This window comes from Loxodonta africana, chromosome 5 (genome assembly GCF_030014295.1).
Source record: "Loxodonta africana isolate mLoxAfr1 chromosome 5, mLoxAfr1.hap2, whole genome shotgun sequence".
In the NCBI taxonomy this organism is placed as follows: domain Eukaryota; kingdom Metazoa; phylum Chordata; class Mammalia; order Proboscidea; family Elephantidae; genus Loxodonta; species Loxodonta africana.
In genome coordinates, this window is record NC_087346.1 from 102817062 (window position 1) to 102836435 (window position 19374).

At 37.4% G+C, this 19374-nt stretch overlaps 1 protein-coding gene across 1 annotated transcript in view; it reads left to right on the top strand.

The window, feature by feature from the left end:
• Positions 1 to 17684, top strand: part of PDCL2 (phosducin like 2) — a 38926-nt gene extending 21242 nt beyond the window's left edge. Inside the window, exons 4-6 of the mRNA XM_064286316.1 lie at positions 6224 to 6367; positions 11343 to 11551; positions 17308 to 17684. Of these exons, the coding sequence (XP_064142386.1) occupies positions 6224 to 6367; positions 11343 to 11551; positions 17308 to 17465 (511 nt within the window). The 3' untranslated portion in view covers positions 17466 to 17684. The remainder of the gene's footprint in view (positions 1 to 6223; positions 6368 to 11342; positions 11552 to 17307) is intronic.
• Positions 17685 to 19374: the final 1690 nt, after the last annotated feature.

Genomic DNA, 19374 nt, shown 5'->3' on the forward strand with positions numbered 1-19374 from the left:
GTAAAAATAAATTGACTAGAAACTGTGTTTTAAAAAAAAGATTAGCAAGCTAGAATAAAGGAACTTTACTTGAAAAAGACTTTAACCAACATGAAATGCTATTATAAAAGTTGAGAAAAAGACAGGATCTACTGAATGTCAAATCATAGGTCCTAGATGGTGCCTTAAATCAAGAAAAAGAAAAATATAATATTCAAAAAGAAAAGACAAAATGCTATTGTATAGATAATTAGCTATTTTTATAACTGAATCAGTTGAGAAACTTATAGCTAAAAGGATGAAGAAAAATCTATACATAAACATATTTTTGTGGCAGATATGCTAAATTGGCTCCCGGAGTCCTTTGCAGCAAGGGCAGTGAATGTGATTTAGATGCTATGGGATACGTTCACAAAAGTCTTGAATTCAGAACTAAATTAAGTGGAGGAAGAGGTGGTAGCACACAAAGCATCCATTTTGCTGGTACATATCTAGCATTTGCATCATAGTTTTAGAGCCATTTTTCTGGCAGCAATTATTCTCCCTCAGATTGTTGCTACAGAGGTGGGTTCTTGAGGCAACAGTTGTTATACCGGCTTCCTGATTCTCAGGGTAGTGCGATAGATACTAGGGCCAAGAATTGGAACAGTAGTTCCTGATTCCCCAGTTTCTGGATTGTGGCAAAGAAAGCTATTCCCTTGGCAGACCAGTTTTGCAATGTTGTTCTGGGAATCATCCCTGGTAGCCCAGCCTACAGGTTGCTCCTTCTTTCTGTTGAGTTTGTAAGCACTTAATTCCCCATATAAAGCTCCTTTCTGCTTATGCAACTGAATCCCAAGTGATATGATTGTTAGGTGAACATAGCAAGCCACTGAACACTCTATGACTTCTTGGTAGCAAAATTAACCTATGTGTTTATGTCTCTCTCCTCCCCAAATACCATTGAAATAACAAAGAGCAGTTGAAGGAGGAGAAGAGGAGAGGAAGCAAGAGAGAAGAGTTTATAATTGCACCACTAAATAGGATATGGTTCCACCACTGGAACAAAAACTTAGAAATCACTGCAAGATATTAAGTGATAAAATAAGATTGAAGGAAATCAATGACAGTTCTGTTGAATATTTATTGCAATCAAACTAGGACTCCCGAAAGATCTTTGCAGTAACCGCAGGTTCTAAATAGCTGTACCAGAGGAGGTAAATTTGAAGGACTTCAATTGGAAAACTATGAGAGGGCCCTGGACCTGGATTACTATCCTTGGCATTTTCCTCCGGCTTGGATTTTGCTTTGATTACTTGCTATGTAAAGTGAGGAATTTCACTTGACATGTTTTTAACATGTGAAGTAAGGCCAGAGAGAGAAGGAGGGTAAGGGCCCCAGCTAATTTAGAATTGTAGAATCAGTGAATGTTAAGAAACTTGTAGACATGTCAGAAGCTGTTTAGGTTTGCTTCAGGAATCCAAACATTCAACAACTAAATCATCAAAATAGGTAAATTTTGAGAAAGTTGTTTGACAAATTTTTTTAAGGATCTCTTTTTTTTATGGATGAATTGGAAATCCTGGTGGCGTAGTGGTTAAGTGCTACAGCTACTAACCAAAATGTTGGCAGTTCGAATCTACCAGGCGCTCCTTGGAAACTCTGTGAGGTAGTTCTACTCTGTCTATAGGGTCGCTCTGAGTTGGAATCGACTCGACGGCAGTGGGTTTGGTTTGGTTTAGATGGATGAATGATTGGTAAGCAGTAGTGGTCCAGTGGTAGAATTCTCGCCTTCCATGTGGGAGACCCCGGCTCGATTCCTGACAAATGTACCTCAAGAACAGCCACCACTTGTCTGTCAGTGGAGACTTGCATGTTGCTATGATGCTGAACAGGTTTCAGCAAAGTTTCCAAACTAAGAAAGGCCTGGTGATATACTTCTGAAATCAGCCAAGGAAAACCTATGGATCACAATGATCTGGTTCTGTTGTGCACAGGGTTGCCATGAATCAGAGGCTGGCTTGATGGCAGCGAACAACAATGGATGAATGATTACCAAGAATAAATAACTAACATTTATTGAATGCTCACTATGTGTCAGGCACCCTGCCAAGAAATTTACATGTATTATATCATTTAATCACCAACAGTCCCATGCATGTAAAAAAAAAAAAAAAAAAAAATGCATGTAGGTAGTATTATCCTTATTTACAGGTAGGGAAAATTGGAAGCTTAAATAACTTGCCTGTGATCATAGTGCTAATAAGTGATGGAGCCGGTGTTTGGACTCAGTTTAGTCTGACCTTAGAGTCCAAGCTCTTAATCACTCTCCTCTACTATCTATTTATATTTATACAAAGTAATTACATTTATTCACAAAGGCTTTGGACTGAAGGTCAGCTTAACATCATGGTAGTTAAGAGCATGTAAAATGGCCATAATAATAGTATCAGATTTGTTTTTGCCAGGATTAAATTAGTTGATGTAATTAATGCACTAAAACATTTTCTGGCAGCATAGTAAGCACTCAATAAATGTTAGCTATTGTTATTATGGAGCCCTGGTGGCACAGTGGCTAAAAGCTCAGCTGCTAACCAAGAGGTCAGCAGTTCAAATTCACCAGCAACTCCTTGGAAACGCTACAGGGCAGCTTGACTCTGTCCTATGGGTCGCTATGAGTCAGAATTGACTCAATGGCAATGGATTGTTTTGATTATTGTTATTATGGATAGTCTACCTAAATATTTAACCTATGTATGAATAAACTCCCTATAACAATGATTAAAGTCTAGTCTTAGATTAAAAATACATATGAAATAGTTGTGAATTTATACTTTACGATATGCATGACAACACAAATTTCCATAGAAGAATTGGCCTTCTAAGGCCATTCTATCATTGTTTAAAATATTTTATATGTGTGGTATTAGAGGATACCCCAAATTTTTACTGTATGTGAGAATGACCTTAAGAATATAACAGTTTACTGAAACTAATAGGAGAGTACAGCAGAGTATTAGGATACAAGATAAACATACAAAAATCAGTTGGATTCCTCTACACCAACAAAAAGAACATCGAAGAGGAAATTACCAAATCAATGCCATTTACAGTAGCCCCCGAGAAGATAAAATACTTAGGAATAAATCTTACCAGAGATGTAAAAGACTTATACAAAGAAAACTACAATACACTTCTGGAAGAAACCAAAAGAGACTTACACAAGTGGAAGAACATACCTTGCCCATGGATAGGAAGACTTAATATTATAAAAATGTCTATTCTACCAAAAGCAATCTATATATTTAATGCAATTCCGATTCAAATCCCAAGGACATTCTTTAATGAGATGGAGAAACAAATCACCAATTTCATACGGAAGGGAAAGAGGCCCCGGATAAATAAGGCATTATTGAAAGAGAAGAACAAAGTGGGAGGCCTTACTTTACCTGATTTTAGAACTTACTATACCGCCACAGTTGTCAAAACTGCCTGGTACTGGTACAACAACAGATACATGGACCAATGGAACAGAATTGAGAATCCAGACATAAATCTATCCACATAGGAGCAGTTGATATTTGGCAAAGGCCCCAAAACAGTTAAATGGGAAAAGACAGTCTTTTTAACAAATGGTGCTGGCATAACTGGATATCCATCTGCAAAAAAATGAAACAAGACCCATACCTCACTCCATGCACAAAAACTAACTCAAAATGGATCAAAGACCTAAATATAAAATCTAAAACGATAAAGATCATGGAAGAAAAAATAGGGACAATGTTAGGAGCCCTAATACATGGCATAAACAGTATAGAAAACATTATAAAGAACGTAGAAGAAAAACTAGATAACTGGGAGCTCCTAAAAATCAAACACTTATGCTCATCCAAAGACTTCACCAAAAGAGTAAAAAGACTACCTCCACCCACCCACTGCCGTGTACAGACTGGGAAAAAGTTTTTAACTATGACATTTCTGATCAGCGCCTGATCTCTAAAATCTACATGATACTGCAAAAACTGAATTGCAAAAAGACAAATAACCAAATTAAAAAATAGGCAAAAGATATGAATAGACACTTCACTAAAGACGACATCCAGGTAGCTAACAGATATATGAGGAAATATTCATGATCATTAGCCATTAGAGAAATGCAGATCAAAACTACAATGAGATTTCATCTCACTCCAACAAGGCTGGCATTAATCCAAAAAACACAAAATAATAAATGTTGGTAAGGCTGTGCAGAGATTGGAACACTTCTACACTGCTGGTGGGAATGTCAAATGGTACAACCACTTTGGAAATCGATTTGGCACTTCCTTAAAAAGTTACAAATAGAACTACCATACGATCCAGCAATCCCGCCCCTTAGAATATATCCTAGAGAAGTAAGAGCCTTTACACAAACAGATATATGCACACCTATGTTTACTGCAGCACTGTTTACAATAGCAAAAAGATGGAAGCAACCAAGGTGCCCATCAACGGATGAATGGATAAATAAATTATGGTATATTCACACAATGGAATACTACGCATCAATTAAGAACAGTGAGGAATCTGTGAAACATTTCATAACATGGAGGAACCTGGAAGGCATCATGCTGAGTGAAATTAGTCAGTTGCAAAAGGACAAATATTGTATAAGACCACTATTATAAGAACTTGAGAAATAATTTAAACTGAGAAGAAAACATTCTTTTGCGGTTACGAGGGGGGGAGGGAGGGAGGGTGGGAGAGCGGTATTCACTAATTAGATAAGAATTACTTTAGGTGAAGGGAAAGACAGCACACAATACAGGGGAGGTCAGCACAATTGGACTAAACCAAAAGCAAAGAAGTTTCCTAAATAAACTGAATGCTTCGAAGGCCAGTGTAGCAGGGGCAGGGGTCTGGGGACCATGGTTTCAGGGGACATCTAAGTCAATTGGCATAATAAAATCTATTAACAAAACATTCTGCATCCCACTTTGAAGAGTGGTATCTGGGGTCTTAAACGCTAGCAAGCAGCCATCTAAGATGCATCAATGGGTCTCAACCCACCTGGATCAAAGGAGAATGAAGAACACCAAGGACACAAGGTGATTATGAGCCCAAGAGACAGAAAAGGCCACATGAACTAGCGACTACATCGTCCTGAGACCAGAACAACTAGATGGTGCCCGGCTACAACCGATGACTGCCCTGACAGAGAACACAACAGAGAACCCCTGAGGGAGCAGGAGAGCAGTGGCATGCAGACCCCAAATTCTCATAAGACCAGACTTAATGGTCTGATTGAGACTGGAAGGACTCCGGGGTCATGGCCCCCAAACCTTCTGTTGCCCCAGGACAGGAACCATTCCTGAAGCCAACTCTTCAGACATGGATTGGACTGGACAATGGGTTGGAGAGGGATGCTAGTGAGGAGTGAGCTTCTTGGATCAGGTGGACACTTGAGACTATGTTGGCATCTCCTGCCTGGAGGGGAGATGAGAGGGTGGAGAGGCTTAGAAGCTGCCGAAAAGGACACGAAAAGAGAGAGTGGAGGGAGAGAGCAGGCTGTCTTATTAGGGGGAGAGTAATTTGGAGTGTGTAGCAAGGTGTATATATGGGTTTTTGTGTGAGAGACTGACTTGATTTGTAAACTTTCCCTTAAAGCACAATAAAAACTATTTTAAAAAATTAAAAAAAAAAGAATATAACAGTTTGTTTCCAGAAGAACTAGATGGTGCCTGGCTACCACCACCAACCCCTCTGATAGGGATCACAATAGAGGGTTCTGGATAGAGTGGGAGAAAAATGGAGAACAAAATTCAGATTCACGAAAGACCTGACTTACTCATCAGACAGAGCCTGGAGGAACCCTCAAGACTATGACCCCCAGACACCCTGTTAACTCAGAACTGAAGCCACACTCCCAGAGTCTACCTTTCAGCCAAAGATTAGACAGGCCTATAAAACAATAACCCACGTGGGAACGTGCTTCTTAATTCAACCAAGTATATGAGACCAAATGGGCAACACATAGCTAAAAGCAAGGACAAGAAGACAAGAAAGAACAGGAAACCAAGATGTCTAGACACAGAGAACCCAGGGTGTAAAGGGAAAGAGGAGCAGTACTGACATATTGCAGGAACTGCAACCAACGTCACGAAACAATTTATATATAATTTTTTTAATGAGAAACTAATTTGTGCCATAAACTTACACCTAAAACATAATACAATTAAAGAATGTAAGAGTTTTTAAATGCATTTTAATTTCATTTTTTAATTAGAGAAAAGCGGTTGCAAGAATGGAAAGCCCTTAAGAAAAAACAAAAATTTGGGGAATTAAGAGAAATTTCTGGAAATCAGTATGTGAAAGAAGTCACAAATGCAGAAGAAGATGTGTGGGTTATAGTTCATCTGTACAGATCCAGGTAATAACAATAGCATTTTCTCAAAATGTGTATATACTAATGTTTTAAAATATATATTTCTGATGTTAAGATTCTGTAAAGCATGTAAAAAGAATACTCAAGGAACAAAACATACATGCATACAGATCTTTAGAGTTTTTGATATTCATTGGCTTCAGGAATTAAATTAGGTATTTTAAATTATTTTCATTTCTAATTTAAAGAACGTGTCACACTTCTTAGAAAAATAAGCACTCCTTGACAGTTAATTTAAAGAAAACTTTTTATTATGGAAAGATTCAAACATACAGAAAAGTAGAACGAATGATAAAATGAGAACCCCTAGATTCAACAATTAGTATTTTGTCATACTAATTTAATTATGTGTGTGTTTTTGCAAAACCATTTCAAAGTAAATTACACACAGCATGATGCTTTAGTCCTATATACTTCAATATGTATCTTCAAAAATATGGACATTTTTCTATGTAACCACAATAATATCTCACACCTAACAAAATTAACAATAACTCCCTATACATCTAATACCCAGCCCTTACTCAAATTTCCCAACTAACTTCAAAATGTGTTTTATAAATACATGTATTTTTTTAACAAGGATCCAATCAAGGATCATGCAGCATAAATGGATATATCATACTTCTTAAGCTGTGGCGGCACGAGGGTTGGTGTCACTCACTGTGGTAACTCACGGTGTCCCCTCCCTCCCCCCAAAGACCTCCTCCCATACCAGACCATACAGAATCCTTATAAATGCTTTTTATAATAATGTTGCTTACAAATCATAATTCCCATATATCACTCCTTCTTTTCCTTTAATTACTACTTCATTCCCAAAAAAATTATTGATATAGGTTTACAAATACTAATTGTCATAATATTGCAGCTAGAAACACCAGAAAATTTGACAAAATCAGCAACTATAAGAACACCAACGCATGCTTGTAGTGTGTGCAGATGAAACCACAATATTCAAAGCATCATTGTAATTGGGTAATAATGACAGTTCTGACCAGAGCACATTAGAAGGTTCAAAAAGTAAATTAGCATAGAGTTTTAGCCTTGTAGGTATATTGATACTTGTAAACTGGGCTTACAAAAGAGGTTTTTGTTGTTATAACTAACTACAGGGATGTTTTTATAAAAAGTGATTTCCGCTGAAACACTGTACAATAATTTTATAGACAGTCATTTTGGTACCACCCCCTCGGACAGTGCCATCCAGTGCGCTCTACACCCCCAGGGCCCTCCTAGTGATGCCACTGGAACTGGGCCTACTTTTCATTCAAGTAAGGGTTCAGCCTGCTTAGGGAGTACTAGTCACTCTGGGCCAGTGAGCTTAATGGCTCAGCTTGACGTCTGTCTTGGTTTTGGTCTTATACAATCTTACACTGTGCACAAATTCTAATTTGCGGCTTCTACATTTAGCCCTATGCCCAGCTTCATACTTTGAACCACGTATGCCGTAATTAGGCCCTTAACTTGTTTCCTCATGTAAGAGATCTCTCTTAAATTTTATAGTTCTTCTGGGGTTAAAAATTCTTACCCCTGAGCCCCCAACACCACATCTGTTCCCCTACCACTTGTCAGAACTGTTTTCAGGAAACCACTTTCTCCCTGCACAACAATCTATTATGCCATATTCTCTCCTTTCTTAAAAAAATTTTTTAGTGTGGTGAAAATATACACAACAAAACATTCGCCAATTCAACAATTTGTACATGTATAATTCAGTGATACTGATTATATTATTCATGTGTGCAACCATTATCACTTTCCTTTTCTGAATTGTTCCATCACCATTAACATAAACTCAGTACCTCCTAAGCAAAAACTCCCTCTTTTCCCCCTTCCCCTCCCCACAACCACTAATAATCTTTGGTTTTTATATATTTGCTTATTTCATTTAAGTGAGATCATATAATATTTGCCTTTTTGTGACTGACTTATTTCGATCAGCATAATGTTTTCAAGGTTCATCTATATTACGGCATGTATATCAGGACTTCATTTCTCTTTATGAGTGAGTAAATACCATACTCTCTTAATTCCATACTTTTCACGCCACCACTAATGTCATCCTCCTTTCTGCCGTTCATATCTCCCTAGCCCCTTCGCCCCAAAAGTGTCTGTCATACTTAGCTCTCATTCTGACAGTAATGATAAAATTTCTTGGAATTAGATATTAATGGATTCATTTTTACCTATTCGAGGAAAATTTGAACATATAATGTCAATTTAGATTATTGCTTTGTGAGGAAAACTGATATTTAATTTAGTATATGCTTTCCTGGAGCCCTGGTGGCGTAGTGGTTAAGAATTCGGCGCAAATCAAAAGGTTGGCAGTTTGAATCCACCAGCTGCTCCTTGGAAACCCTATGGGGCAGTTCTACTCTGTAAACATGGCATGGGGAAGATATCTAACCTCTTCCAACCCCATAAGGGGCAAGGAGAACCAAGATGAACAGCGCAAGGCTGATTCCTATGAGGTGGAGGCCAGACATGCGTACTCTCTCCATCATCTTTACCACTTCTGACACCAACCATCCCTCCCACGGCACTTTCTACTGGGTTTGATAATTCATTGCGATGGCCACAATAGAACTCAACAGACCATACTTACAGCTATGGGGTTTACTAGGGAAGTAACAGTTATGTGGGCCACCCACTAAAATACAGCAGTATCTAGATTTGTTATTGTTGTTAGGTGCCATCAAGTCAATTTCCACTCATAGCGACCTCATGTGACACAGTAGAACTGCCCCATAGGGTCTCCTAGGCTGTAATCTTTATAGGAGCAGATCGCCGCATCTTTCTCTTGCAGAGTGGCTAGGTAGTGGGTTTGAACTGCAACATTTTAGTTAGCTGCTGACCACTTAACCATTGCACCACCAGGGCTGCTTTCTAGATTTTTAGCAGATTATAATTACCAAAAGAAATGGTATAGATGTATTGTGAAGTGCACTTATACATGTAATACATTTAATTTGCTTTTCTTAGCTTTTATATAATATCACCTAGAATTATGAAGATTTCTAAGTGGGGATAAAAAGACAAATTAAGGCACCTCTCTCTGCCATTAAGGAACTTCCAGGGTAGTAACAATGAAGTCCTTTAGGTACCATGGTTGAAGTCTGCACAGTTAGTAAAGGCACTGAAGAAGGAGTAGGTAGTTCTACCTTTGGAGGAGAGAAGTATGGAAGGTTCTATAGAGTAAGCAGTTTTGGTCTTATTCTCAATAATTAAAAAAGGATTCTTCAAATTTACATGGTTAGAGAAAGTAGATAGGACCGATGGTGGTATTTTAGATGGAGTATGTGGCTTGAACAAAGGAACAGAAATAAGAGGCATCATGGCTTTAAGTAATTTGTTCTGGCTGAAGTATATGGTGCAGTATGGTGGCAGACAGGGAATAATGCTGGGGAGGTAGGCAAGGGCCAGACCATGGAGAACCTTCAAGGCTACACTGAGGACTTTATCTCAAAGGCAGTAAAGAAACACTAAAAGATTTTAAGCTTAAGGGAAGGGTGATTGTTACACAATGAGATTTTCATGCTATAGTCCCTTTGTCAACTGGGTCAAGGGTAAGTTTGGAGAACCAAGACTGGAAACAGAGAGACCATTTACAGGAATCTAATGCGACGGCACTGGGTTTTTTTTTTTTTTGGGTGATGAGGCAGGAGTAAGGCAATCAGGAAAGAGAAGAGAGGATAGATATAAGATATAATAAGGAGGTAGAATTAATATGACTTGACCATTAATTTAATGCTGTGGAGGAAAGAAAGAATTTTGGCCAAACTAATGCAAGAGGAAAATCAGATTTTTATTTGGGGGTGGAAGGGAAGGTGATGGTGGCAGTAGAGTTATCAGCTGTTGATATCATCAGTGTGGATAAGATTGCCCGGTGAATGTGTCTAGAATGAGACAAGGGTCCAGGACATAGTCATAAGAATCATCTGCATTTGAAACATAGACAGAAGAAGAAGTCAGTGAGACAGAAAGAAAATTGATAGAAAGTGTTTTCACAAAACCAAAAAAGGAGAGTTTCAAGAAGGGTGATGAACAGACATAGCAACTTTTATTTATTTTTTTCATCTGGGCTTTGAACAGATAAAGAGAGAGTTGTTAATAAAAGGGTACACAGAGTTGCAAGGAAACATTATTTTAAAGATTTAGTATTTTGAATATGTTATGTAAAGTAGAGAAAGGAACCTTTGGAGAAGGAAAGATTGAAGAAGTAGGAAAGAGAGAAGCTAGATAACCAAAAGAGAAAGTTTCCGTAGGAAATGGAAGGAGTATGGGATAAAGTAGAGGGAATAGCCTTGAAAAAGGCCATGAGTGAGTGATGGACTGGGAGAAAAGGCCCTAGAGTCCTTTCAACTGAAGAATGGGTGTAATGGGAGTTAAGTAGTACAGCAGGAAGAATTGGAGATTTGGTCACACTTTCAATCAATTTTAAATTTCTGAAGAGGAATAGTTCTGGTAGTGGGGACCAAGATGTGACATGGGAGTGGAATATTAAAGAAAAATATGGGTGAAGTTTGTTGGAATCAAGAAAGTTAAGGAACTTTGAGACAAATTTTGGATGTGATATTCTCATTATGGGGATAATAAATCCCTGATGGTGACAAGAGTTGGGAACCCCTTGTTTCAACTTAGAACTGCCAAGGATTCACCAGAAGTTTCTTGTTTTTTTCCAAGTGTCCTACAAACTGGGAACTGGCTTGAATTTAGTTAGGCATCAAATTCCCATGGCAACAAGTTTCATTCTCAGGCTATAATGGTGTGTGCAGTACAAACCAGGGGGCTCTATGGTTCAGCATTACTAGAGGTAAAAATAGGGGATGATAATGATATACTCTTATATTAAAAACTACCTAAAGAGATATTTTTGCCATAGAGATGTTTCACTTATTTTATTAGACTGAGAAAAATAGTTTTTTAAAGTTACCATGTCTGCTGTTTCTCTTTTTAGCATCACAATGTGTTTGTTGGTTAACCAGCATCTTAGTCTCCTAGCAAGAAAGTTCCCAGAAACTAAATTTGTTAAAGCCATTGTGAATAGCTGTATTCAACATTATCATGACAATTGTTTGCCAACAATTTTTGTTTATAAAAATGGTCAGATAGAAGGAAAATTCATTGGAGTTATAGAATGTGGAGGGATAAATCTCAAGCTAGAAGGTAATGATGTTATTTTAAAATTTTGTTTATAAAATTAACGTGAAAACTTCAATAAATTAACAAGTACCATGAAAACTTATTTCCTTAAAATATAAGGTTGTCTTCTTAACTTCTAGTCTTATATGCCCCCAGATAAATTTTCCTACAATAATACTCTTGCTTAAAAACTCTATGGTTCCATATCTCAAATAAGATAAAAATTGTCTTCTGATTTAGAATTTGAGCCAACCTATCCAACTATGGAAAACCCTGGTGGCGCAGTGGTTAAGTCCTACAGCTGTTAACCTAGAGGTTGGCAGTTGGAATCCGCCAGGTGCTCCTTGGAAACTCTATGGTGCAGTTTTACTCTGTCCTATAGGGTTGCTATGAGTCGGAATCGACTGTACTTAAATACCTTTCTTTTCCTTTAATTTTTTATTTATCCTGCTTTAAGTGAAAGTTTACAAATCAAGTCAGTCTCTCATACAAAAACTTATATACACCTTTTTTTTTTTATGTACTCCTAGCTGCTCTCCCCCTAATGAGACAGTACACGCCTCCTCTCCATTCTGTATTCCCCGTGTCCATTCAACCAGCTCCTGTCCCCTTCTGCCTTCTCATCTTCCCTTCAGGCAGGAGCTGCCCCCATAGTCTTGTGTCTACTTAAGCCAAGAAGCTTACTCCTCACCAGTATCATTTCCTGTCTTATAGTCCAGTCCATTCCCTGTCTGAAGAGTTGTCTTGGGAATGGTTCCAATTTTAAGCTAACAGAAGGTCCCGGGACCATGACCTCCGGGGTCCCTCTAGTCTCAGTCAGACCATTAAGTCTGGTCTTTTTATGAGAATTTGAGGTCTGAATCCCACTGCTCTCCTGCTCCATCAGGGATTCTCTGTTATGTTTCCTTTCAGGGCAGTCATCAGTTGTAGCCAGGCACCATCTAATTCTTCTGATCTCAAGCTGATACAGTCTCTGGTTTACGTGGCCCTTTCTGTCTCTTGGGCTCATAATTAGCTTCTGTCTTTGGTGTTCTTCATTCTCCTTTGCTCCAAGTGGATTGAGACCAATTGATGCATCTTAGATGGCTGCTTGCTAGCATTTAAGACCCCAGACGCCACTCACCAAAGTGAGGTGCAGAACATTTTCTTAATATACTTCTTTATGCCAATTGACCTATATGTCCACTGAAACCATGGTCCTCAGACCCCTGACCCTGCTACTCTGGCCTTCGAAGTGTTCAGTTGTATCCGGGGAACTTCTTTGCTTTTGGTTTAATCCAGTTGTGCTGACCTCTCCTGTATTGTGTGTTGTCTTTCCCTTCATCTAAAATAGTTCTTGTCTACTATCTAATTAGCATACCTTACTCTTCTTTATTCTCCCTATCCAATCTTTATTCCTTTTTGGGTATCCTCAATTCCTATCTATTCCGTTATGTAATCCTGACCAATTTATAATTTGTGTTCCTCTCCTCTTTTGAATTTCTGTAGCAAATATTCTGCATGGAATTTATTTTTTACTTACTCATATGCTATCCAATTCTATTGATTAATCAATTCTCATTGAGTCTTACCTCCCTTACAAATGCAAGGACCATGTCTCATTATTTCTCTTTTATAGCATACAGCACAGGAGTTTATTTATACTTTTTACCTCCTTTAGCAATTTCTTGAAACCCTGGTGGAGTACTGGTTAAGTGCTATGGCTACTAACGAAAGGGTCGGCAGTTCGAATCCACCAGGCGCTCCTTGGAAACTCTGTAGGGCAGTTCTACTCTGTCCTATAGGGTCGCTATTAGTCGGAATCAACTTGATGGCACTGGGTTTGGTTTGGTTTAGTGATTTCTAACCTAGTAGCAAGGCCTTAGAATGGAAATTCCAGAACACTTAATTGTGAGTCTGTACACGGATCAAGAGGCAGCTGTTCAAATAGAACAAGGGGATACCACATGGTTTAAAGTTAGAAAAGGTGTGCGTCGGGGCTATATCCTTTCACTGTACCTATTCAATCTGTATGCTGAGCAAATAATCCGAGAAGCTGGACTATATGAAGAAGAACCGGGCATCAGAATTGGAGGAAGACTCTTTAACAACTGTGCTATGCAGGTGACACAACCTTGCTTGCTGAAAGTGAAGAGGACTTGAAGCACTTACTGATGAAAATCAAAGACCACAGCCTTCAGTATGGATTACAGCTCACCATAAAGAAAACAAAAATCCTCACAACTGGGCCAGTAAGCAACATCATGGTAAATGGAGAAAAGATTGAGGTTGTCAAGGATTTCATTTTACTTGGATCTGCAATCAATACCCATGGAAGCAGTAGTAAAGAAATGAAAAGTCGCATTGCATTGGGCAAATCTGCTGCAAAAGACCTCTTTAAAGTGTTGAAAAGCAAAGATGTCACATTGAGGACTAAGGTGTGCCTGACTCAAGCCATGGTATTTTCATTTGCCTCATATGCATGAGAAAGCTGGACAATGAATAAGGAAGACTGAAGAAGAATTGTGGTGTTGGCGAAGAATATTGAATATATCATGGACTGCCAAAAGAACGAACAAATCTGTCTTGGAGGAAGTACAGCCAGAATGCTCCTTGGAAGCAAGGATGGCAAGACTGCATCTCATATACTTTGGACATGTCAGGAAGGATCAGACCCTGGAGAAGGACATCATGCTTGGTAAAGTAGAAGGTCAGTGAAAAAGAGGAAGGGCCTCAATGAGATGGATTGATACAGTGGCTGCAACAATGGGCTCAAGCATAGCAACAATTGTGAGGATGGCACAGGACTGGGCAGCGTTTTGTTCTGTTGTGTATAGGATTGCTATGAGTAGGAATTCAATGGCACCTAACAGTAACAACGGCAACAAGGCCTTATCCTTGGTCTAGTCATTTCTTGGGACTGCTTTAACCGTATTATTAAACTAAAATTCCTTTGTTTTTACTGTAACTTCTATTATGTTAAATTCATCATTGTTTATTTTACCAATTTATAGGAGAGAATGGTTATTCTCAACCACTCTTCTTTCACTCTGTCATTCTTCCAAGAGCAGTTTTTGGCCTTACTGAGACCTTGGATACTTTATTTGTTCCAGAATGCCCTCCTCTTTCTCTTCTAGTCTCTAATGCTCTTCCTTGTTTGATTACCTTATTTTTCTACCTTGGACTTCATCCTTTTAATTAACAAAATTTAATGCGTAAGAGTATAAAAGAATAATACAGTAAACATTCATGTAATCATTATCCAAAAATAACAAATGTGAACATTTGTTCACATTTGCTTCAGCTGGCTGTTTGCTGTTTTTGAAATAAGCAATACAGATATGGCTGAAGCTACTTATATTTCCATTCCTAATCCCATTCCCCACCCCACTTTCCTAAAGGCAATCATGATCATTAATTTAGTATGGATCTGGTCCATGTTTTTATACTTTAACTACACATATATCCATTAAAATATATATGTAATATTTGTATTATAAATTTGAAACTATTCAATAAATGGAATTCTATTATAGTATTCTGTAACTTTTTTAACTCAACAACATTGTTTTCAAAATCTAATGGTTGTTTCATATAAATCTGATTCAAGAATTCTAAATTCTGTCTAGCATTCTCTCATCAGATATACCGTAATATTTTTATCATTCCCCCACTGATAGAAGCTCGTTCTTCACCAATATCATTTTCCATCCCATATTCCAGTCCAACCCCTGTCTGAAGAGTTGGCTTTGGGAATGGCTCCTGTCTTGGGCTAACAGAAGGTCTGGGGACCATGACCTCTGGGGTCCCTCTAGTCTCAGTCAGAGCATTAAGTCTGGTCTTTTTATGGGAATTTGAGGTCTGAATCCCACTGTTCTCCAGCTCCCTCAGGGGTTCTCTGTTGTGTTCCCTGTCAGAGGAGTCATCGGTTGTGGCCAGGCACCATCTAGTTTTCTTCTGGTCTCAGGCTGATGTAGTCCTGGTTTATGTGGTCCTTTCTGTCTCTTAGGCTCATAATTACCTTGTGTCTTTGGTGTTCTTCATTCTTTCTTGCTCCAGGTGGGTTGAGACCAATTGATGCATCTTAGATGGCTGCTTGCTAGCGTTTAAGCCCCCAGACACCACTCTCCAAAGTGGGATGCAGAATGTTTTCTTAATAGATTTTAGTATGCCAATTGACTTAGATGTCCCCTGAAGCCATGGCCCCCAAACCCCTGCACCTGCTACGCTGGCCTTCGAAGCATTCAGTTTATTCAGGAAACTTCTTTGCTTTTGGTTTAGTCCAGTTGTGTTCACCTCTCCTGTATTGTGTGTTGTCTTTCCCTTCACGTAAAATAAAACTTACCTGCTAATTAGTGAAAACCCTTCTCTCTCCATCCTTCCCTCTCTCGTCTTGTAACCATCAAAGAATATTTTCTTCTGCGTTTAAACTATTTCTCCAGTTCTTGTAATAGTGGTCTTAAATAATATTTGTCCTTTTGCAACTAATTTCACTCAGCATAATATCATCCAGATTTCTCCATGTTATGAATGTTTCATGGATTCATCATTGTTCTTTATCGATGCATAGTATTCCATTGTGTGAATATACCATAATTTATTTATCCATTCATCTGTCGATGGGCACCTTGGTTGCTTCCAAGGCTGTTGTTTTTTTTTAATCTGATGGATATGAAATGGTATCTTGCCATTGTTTAAATCTGCATCTCCTAGATTACTAGTGGAGTTAAGCATTTTTTCATAAGTACTGGCCATTCTAATTTCCTTTCCTAATTGTTCATATGCGTTACCCATTTTCAATTGTGTTGTTTTACTGATTTATAGGAATGTGTGTGTGTACATATAAAAAATTCTGGTTACTAATCTTATATGTATTCCTAATGTATTCTCACTAGCTATGACATCATTTCATTTTGGTTGTCTGACAAAAATTATTGGCATAGTTAAATTTATTAATCTTTTCATTTATTTTATACTTTCTTTGTGCTTTCATTAAAAAACCCTTCTCTGTTCCCCAGGTGAAATGATCTTCTCCTGTACTTCTAATACTTTTAAAGTTTTGTTTTTCACCTTAAGTCTTGAATAATATTGGTGTTTACTTTTGTGTATGATATGATGTACGGGATGTAGCTCATTGTGGTTTTGACTTGCATTTCATGTGTTGGCCATTTGTATATCCTCTTTGGTGAAATGTCTACCCAAGTTCTTTGATCATTTTCTGATTATTTGTCTTTTTGTTCTTAAGTTGTAGAAGTATATATATATTTTAAATATTAGACCCTTATTGGATTTATGGTTTCCAAAAATGTTCTCCTAATCTGTAGGTTGTCTTTTCACTTTTTCGATAAAGTCTTTCAATCAGTTTCTTTCTTTATGTTGTGATCAGTTTTGTGTGAGGTGTGTCTATTAGTTTCTTCAAAGAACCAGTTTTTGATTTTGTTTGGTCATTGCTATTGTTTACGCTCTTCTATTTTTGCTAAAGCCTTCTCTTCATTATATCCCTTCTTCTGCTTTCCTTGGGTTTATTTTATTCTTTTCCTAGCTTCTTGATCTAAACTTTCAAATCATTTACATTTAGTCATTTAAAAGTAAGTTTAACCATCATTCCCCCTTTAAGTATAATTTTAACTGTATCCAATGTGTATTTTGTTATGTAGTACTTTATTGTCATCCAGTTCTAAATATGTCATCATTTCCACATTAATTTTATGTGTCAACTTCCTTTTCATATAGATGAGAAATTCTTTTTCTCATTCTTCAAATATTTTTTATCTGATTTAATGATTGGTTATTTATTGCAGAACTTGAATGGAAGCTAGCAGAAGTAGGAGCAATACAGACTGATTTAGAAGAAAACCCCAAAAAAGGCATTGTAGATGTGATGGTATCTTCAATTAGAAACACTTCTATTTATAATGACAGTAATAATTCCAATAGTAATAATGATGATACCAAGTAGAAATATTTAATAAATGGCTTTAAAGTGTTTATATACTGAATGTTTTATTTACTAGTGCCTTTATAATCAGATCAGAAAATTTATAAATAGATTTATTTTATTTTCATTTTTATTTTGGAATTATAGCTTATAATTTTGAAATAGTCATTTCAAAAGCTTTCAGTTATTTCAGGATATTCATTGCCTCCAACAAAACCAGAACTTGTACTGAACTCTTAATATCCTTTTTCTGACCCATATTGTACTAAAAATATAAATATTACAAGTCTTTTGAGTTGCTTACTCACTTCCAAAGAAACTCATGAATGACTAATAATGAGACAGACCATGAAATTTCATTTAATTTAAATCCACAGATTTTTAAGTATTATTTAGAGACCTTGAGTTAAAATACTAAATTTATGACCATATGCTTTCTCTTTGAAGTCTCTTACCTATTAAAAAGTAACTGCTCAATTGGGATGCAAACCTCGAATTCTCATAAAAAGACCAGACTTAATGGTCTGACTGACACTAGAAGGACCCTGGAGGTCATGGTCCTCAAACGTTCAGTTAGCCCAAGACTAGAACCATTCACAAAGCCAACTCTTCATACAGGGATTGGACTGACTGTAAGGCAGAAAATGATACTGGTGAGGAGAGAGCTTTCTGGCTCAAGTAGACACATGAGACTATGTGGGCAGCTCCTGTCTGGAGGGGAGATGAGAAGGCAGAGGGGAACTGAAGCTGGCTGAATGGACATGGGAATACAGGGTGGAGAGGAGGACTATGCTGTCACATTGGGGGAGAGCAACTGTAAGTATATAGCAAAGTGTATACAAATTTGTGTATGAGAGACTGACTTGATTTGTTAACTTTCACTTAAAAAAAAAAGCACAATAAAAAAATTAACTGCTCAATAGAAAAATACAATTTAGAAATTCTGAAAAGTACAAAAGAAACATCCTCCATTCATTATTATTGTTCTTAGTTATTAAATTAGGAAGCTATTAAGTGTTCTCATTACTAGTTAAATTATAAAATCATTAAAATAGTATGACATGTTAGGTTCTAAAGTATGAGTCAGAGAGGTGTGATAAAAATATAATATTTGGGAATTTACCTAAATCCCTGGGTGATGCAAATGGTTAATGTGCTTTGCTGCTAACCGAAGGTTTAGAGGTTTGAGTCTACCCAGAAGCACCTCAGAAGAAAGGCCTGGTGATACTTCTGAAAAAGCAGCCATTGAAAACTCTATGGAGCACAGTTCTACTCTGACACACATAAGGTCGCCGTGAGCCAGAACTGACTTAACAGCAACTGGTATGTTTTAATAGCAATCACAGAAGAAATCAGCATGAGAAAACATACAACATGAGGACACTGCAGATAAGCTGCAGGATGTCTTGTCTTAGCTTAATAATGAACATTACTTTTAGAGAAAAGGACTTCATGATATATCCAGCACGTAATAGTTCAGTAACAGATTTCATTCTCATACTTGTATTTGCATTGATGATCCATAATTCTGTATATGGTTGTTCACTAATGTTTATGAGAATATATTAAATCTAAATGCTTAGATGACAAACGTAAGTTGGTGAGAATAATGCAGTTTAACAGAGAGTAAAGCAAAGGCTCTTGGTAGCTTTGGTGTGGGGGTGTTAGGGATCATATTAAGCTACAGAGAAGGATGAAGGGGCAGGAAACTTAAATACTGATTTGAGTAAGATAATGACGATTTACTTCACCAGAAAATGTACAATCAAATAGTCTAACTCTGGAAAGAATTAGGAAGTCCTCTTTCTCCTGAGATAGTAAAGAAGGGCTTGTAAAAATATATACCTTGGGACTAGAGGGAAGGAAAATTGAGAGAAGTCACACACATAGGTCTTTATTATATCATTACGCATATGTATGAAAGAAGTAT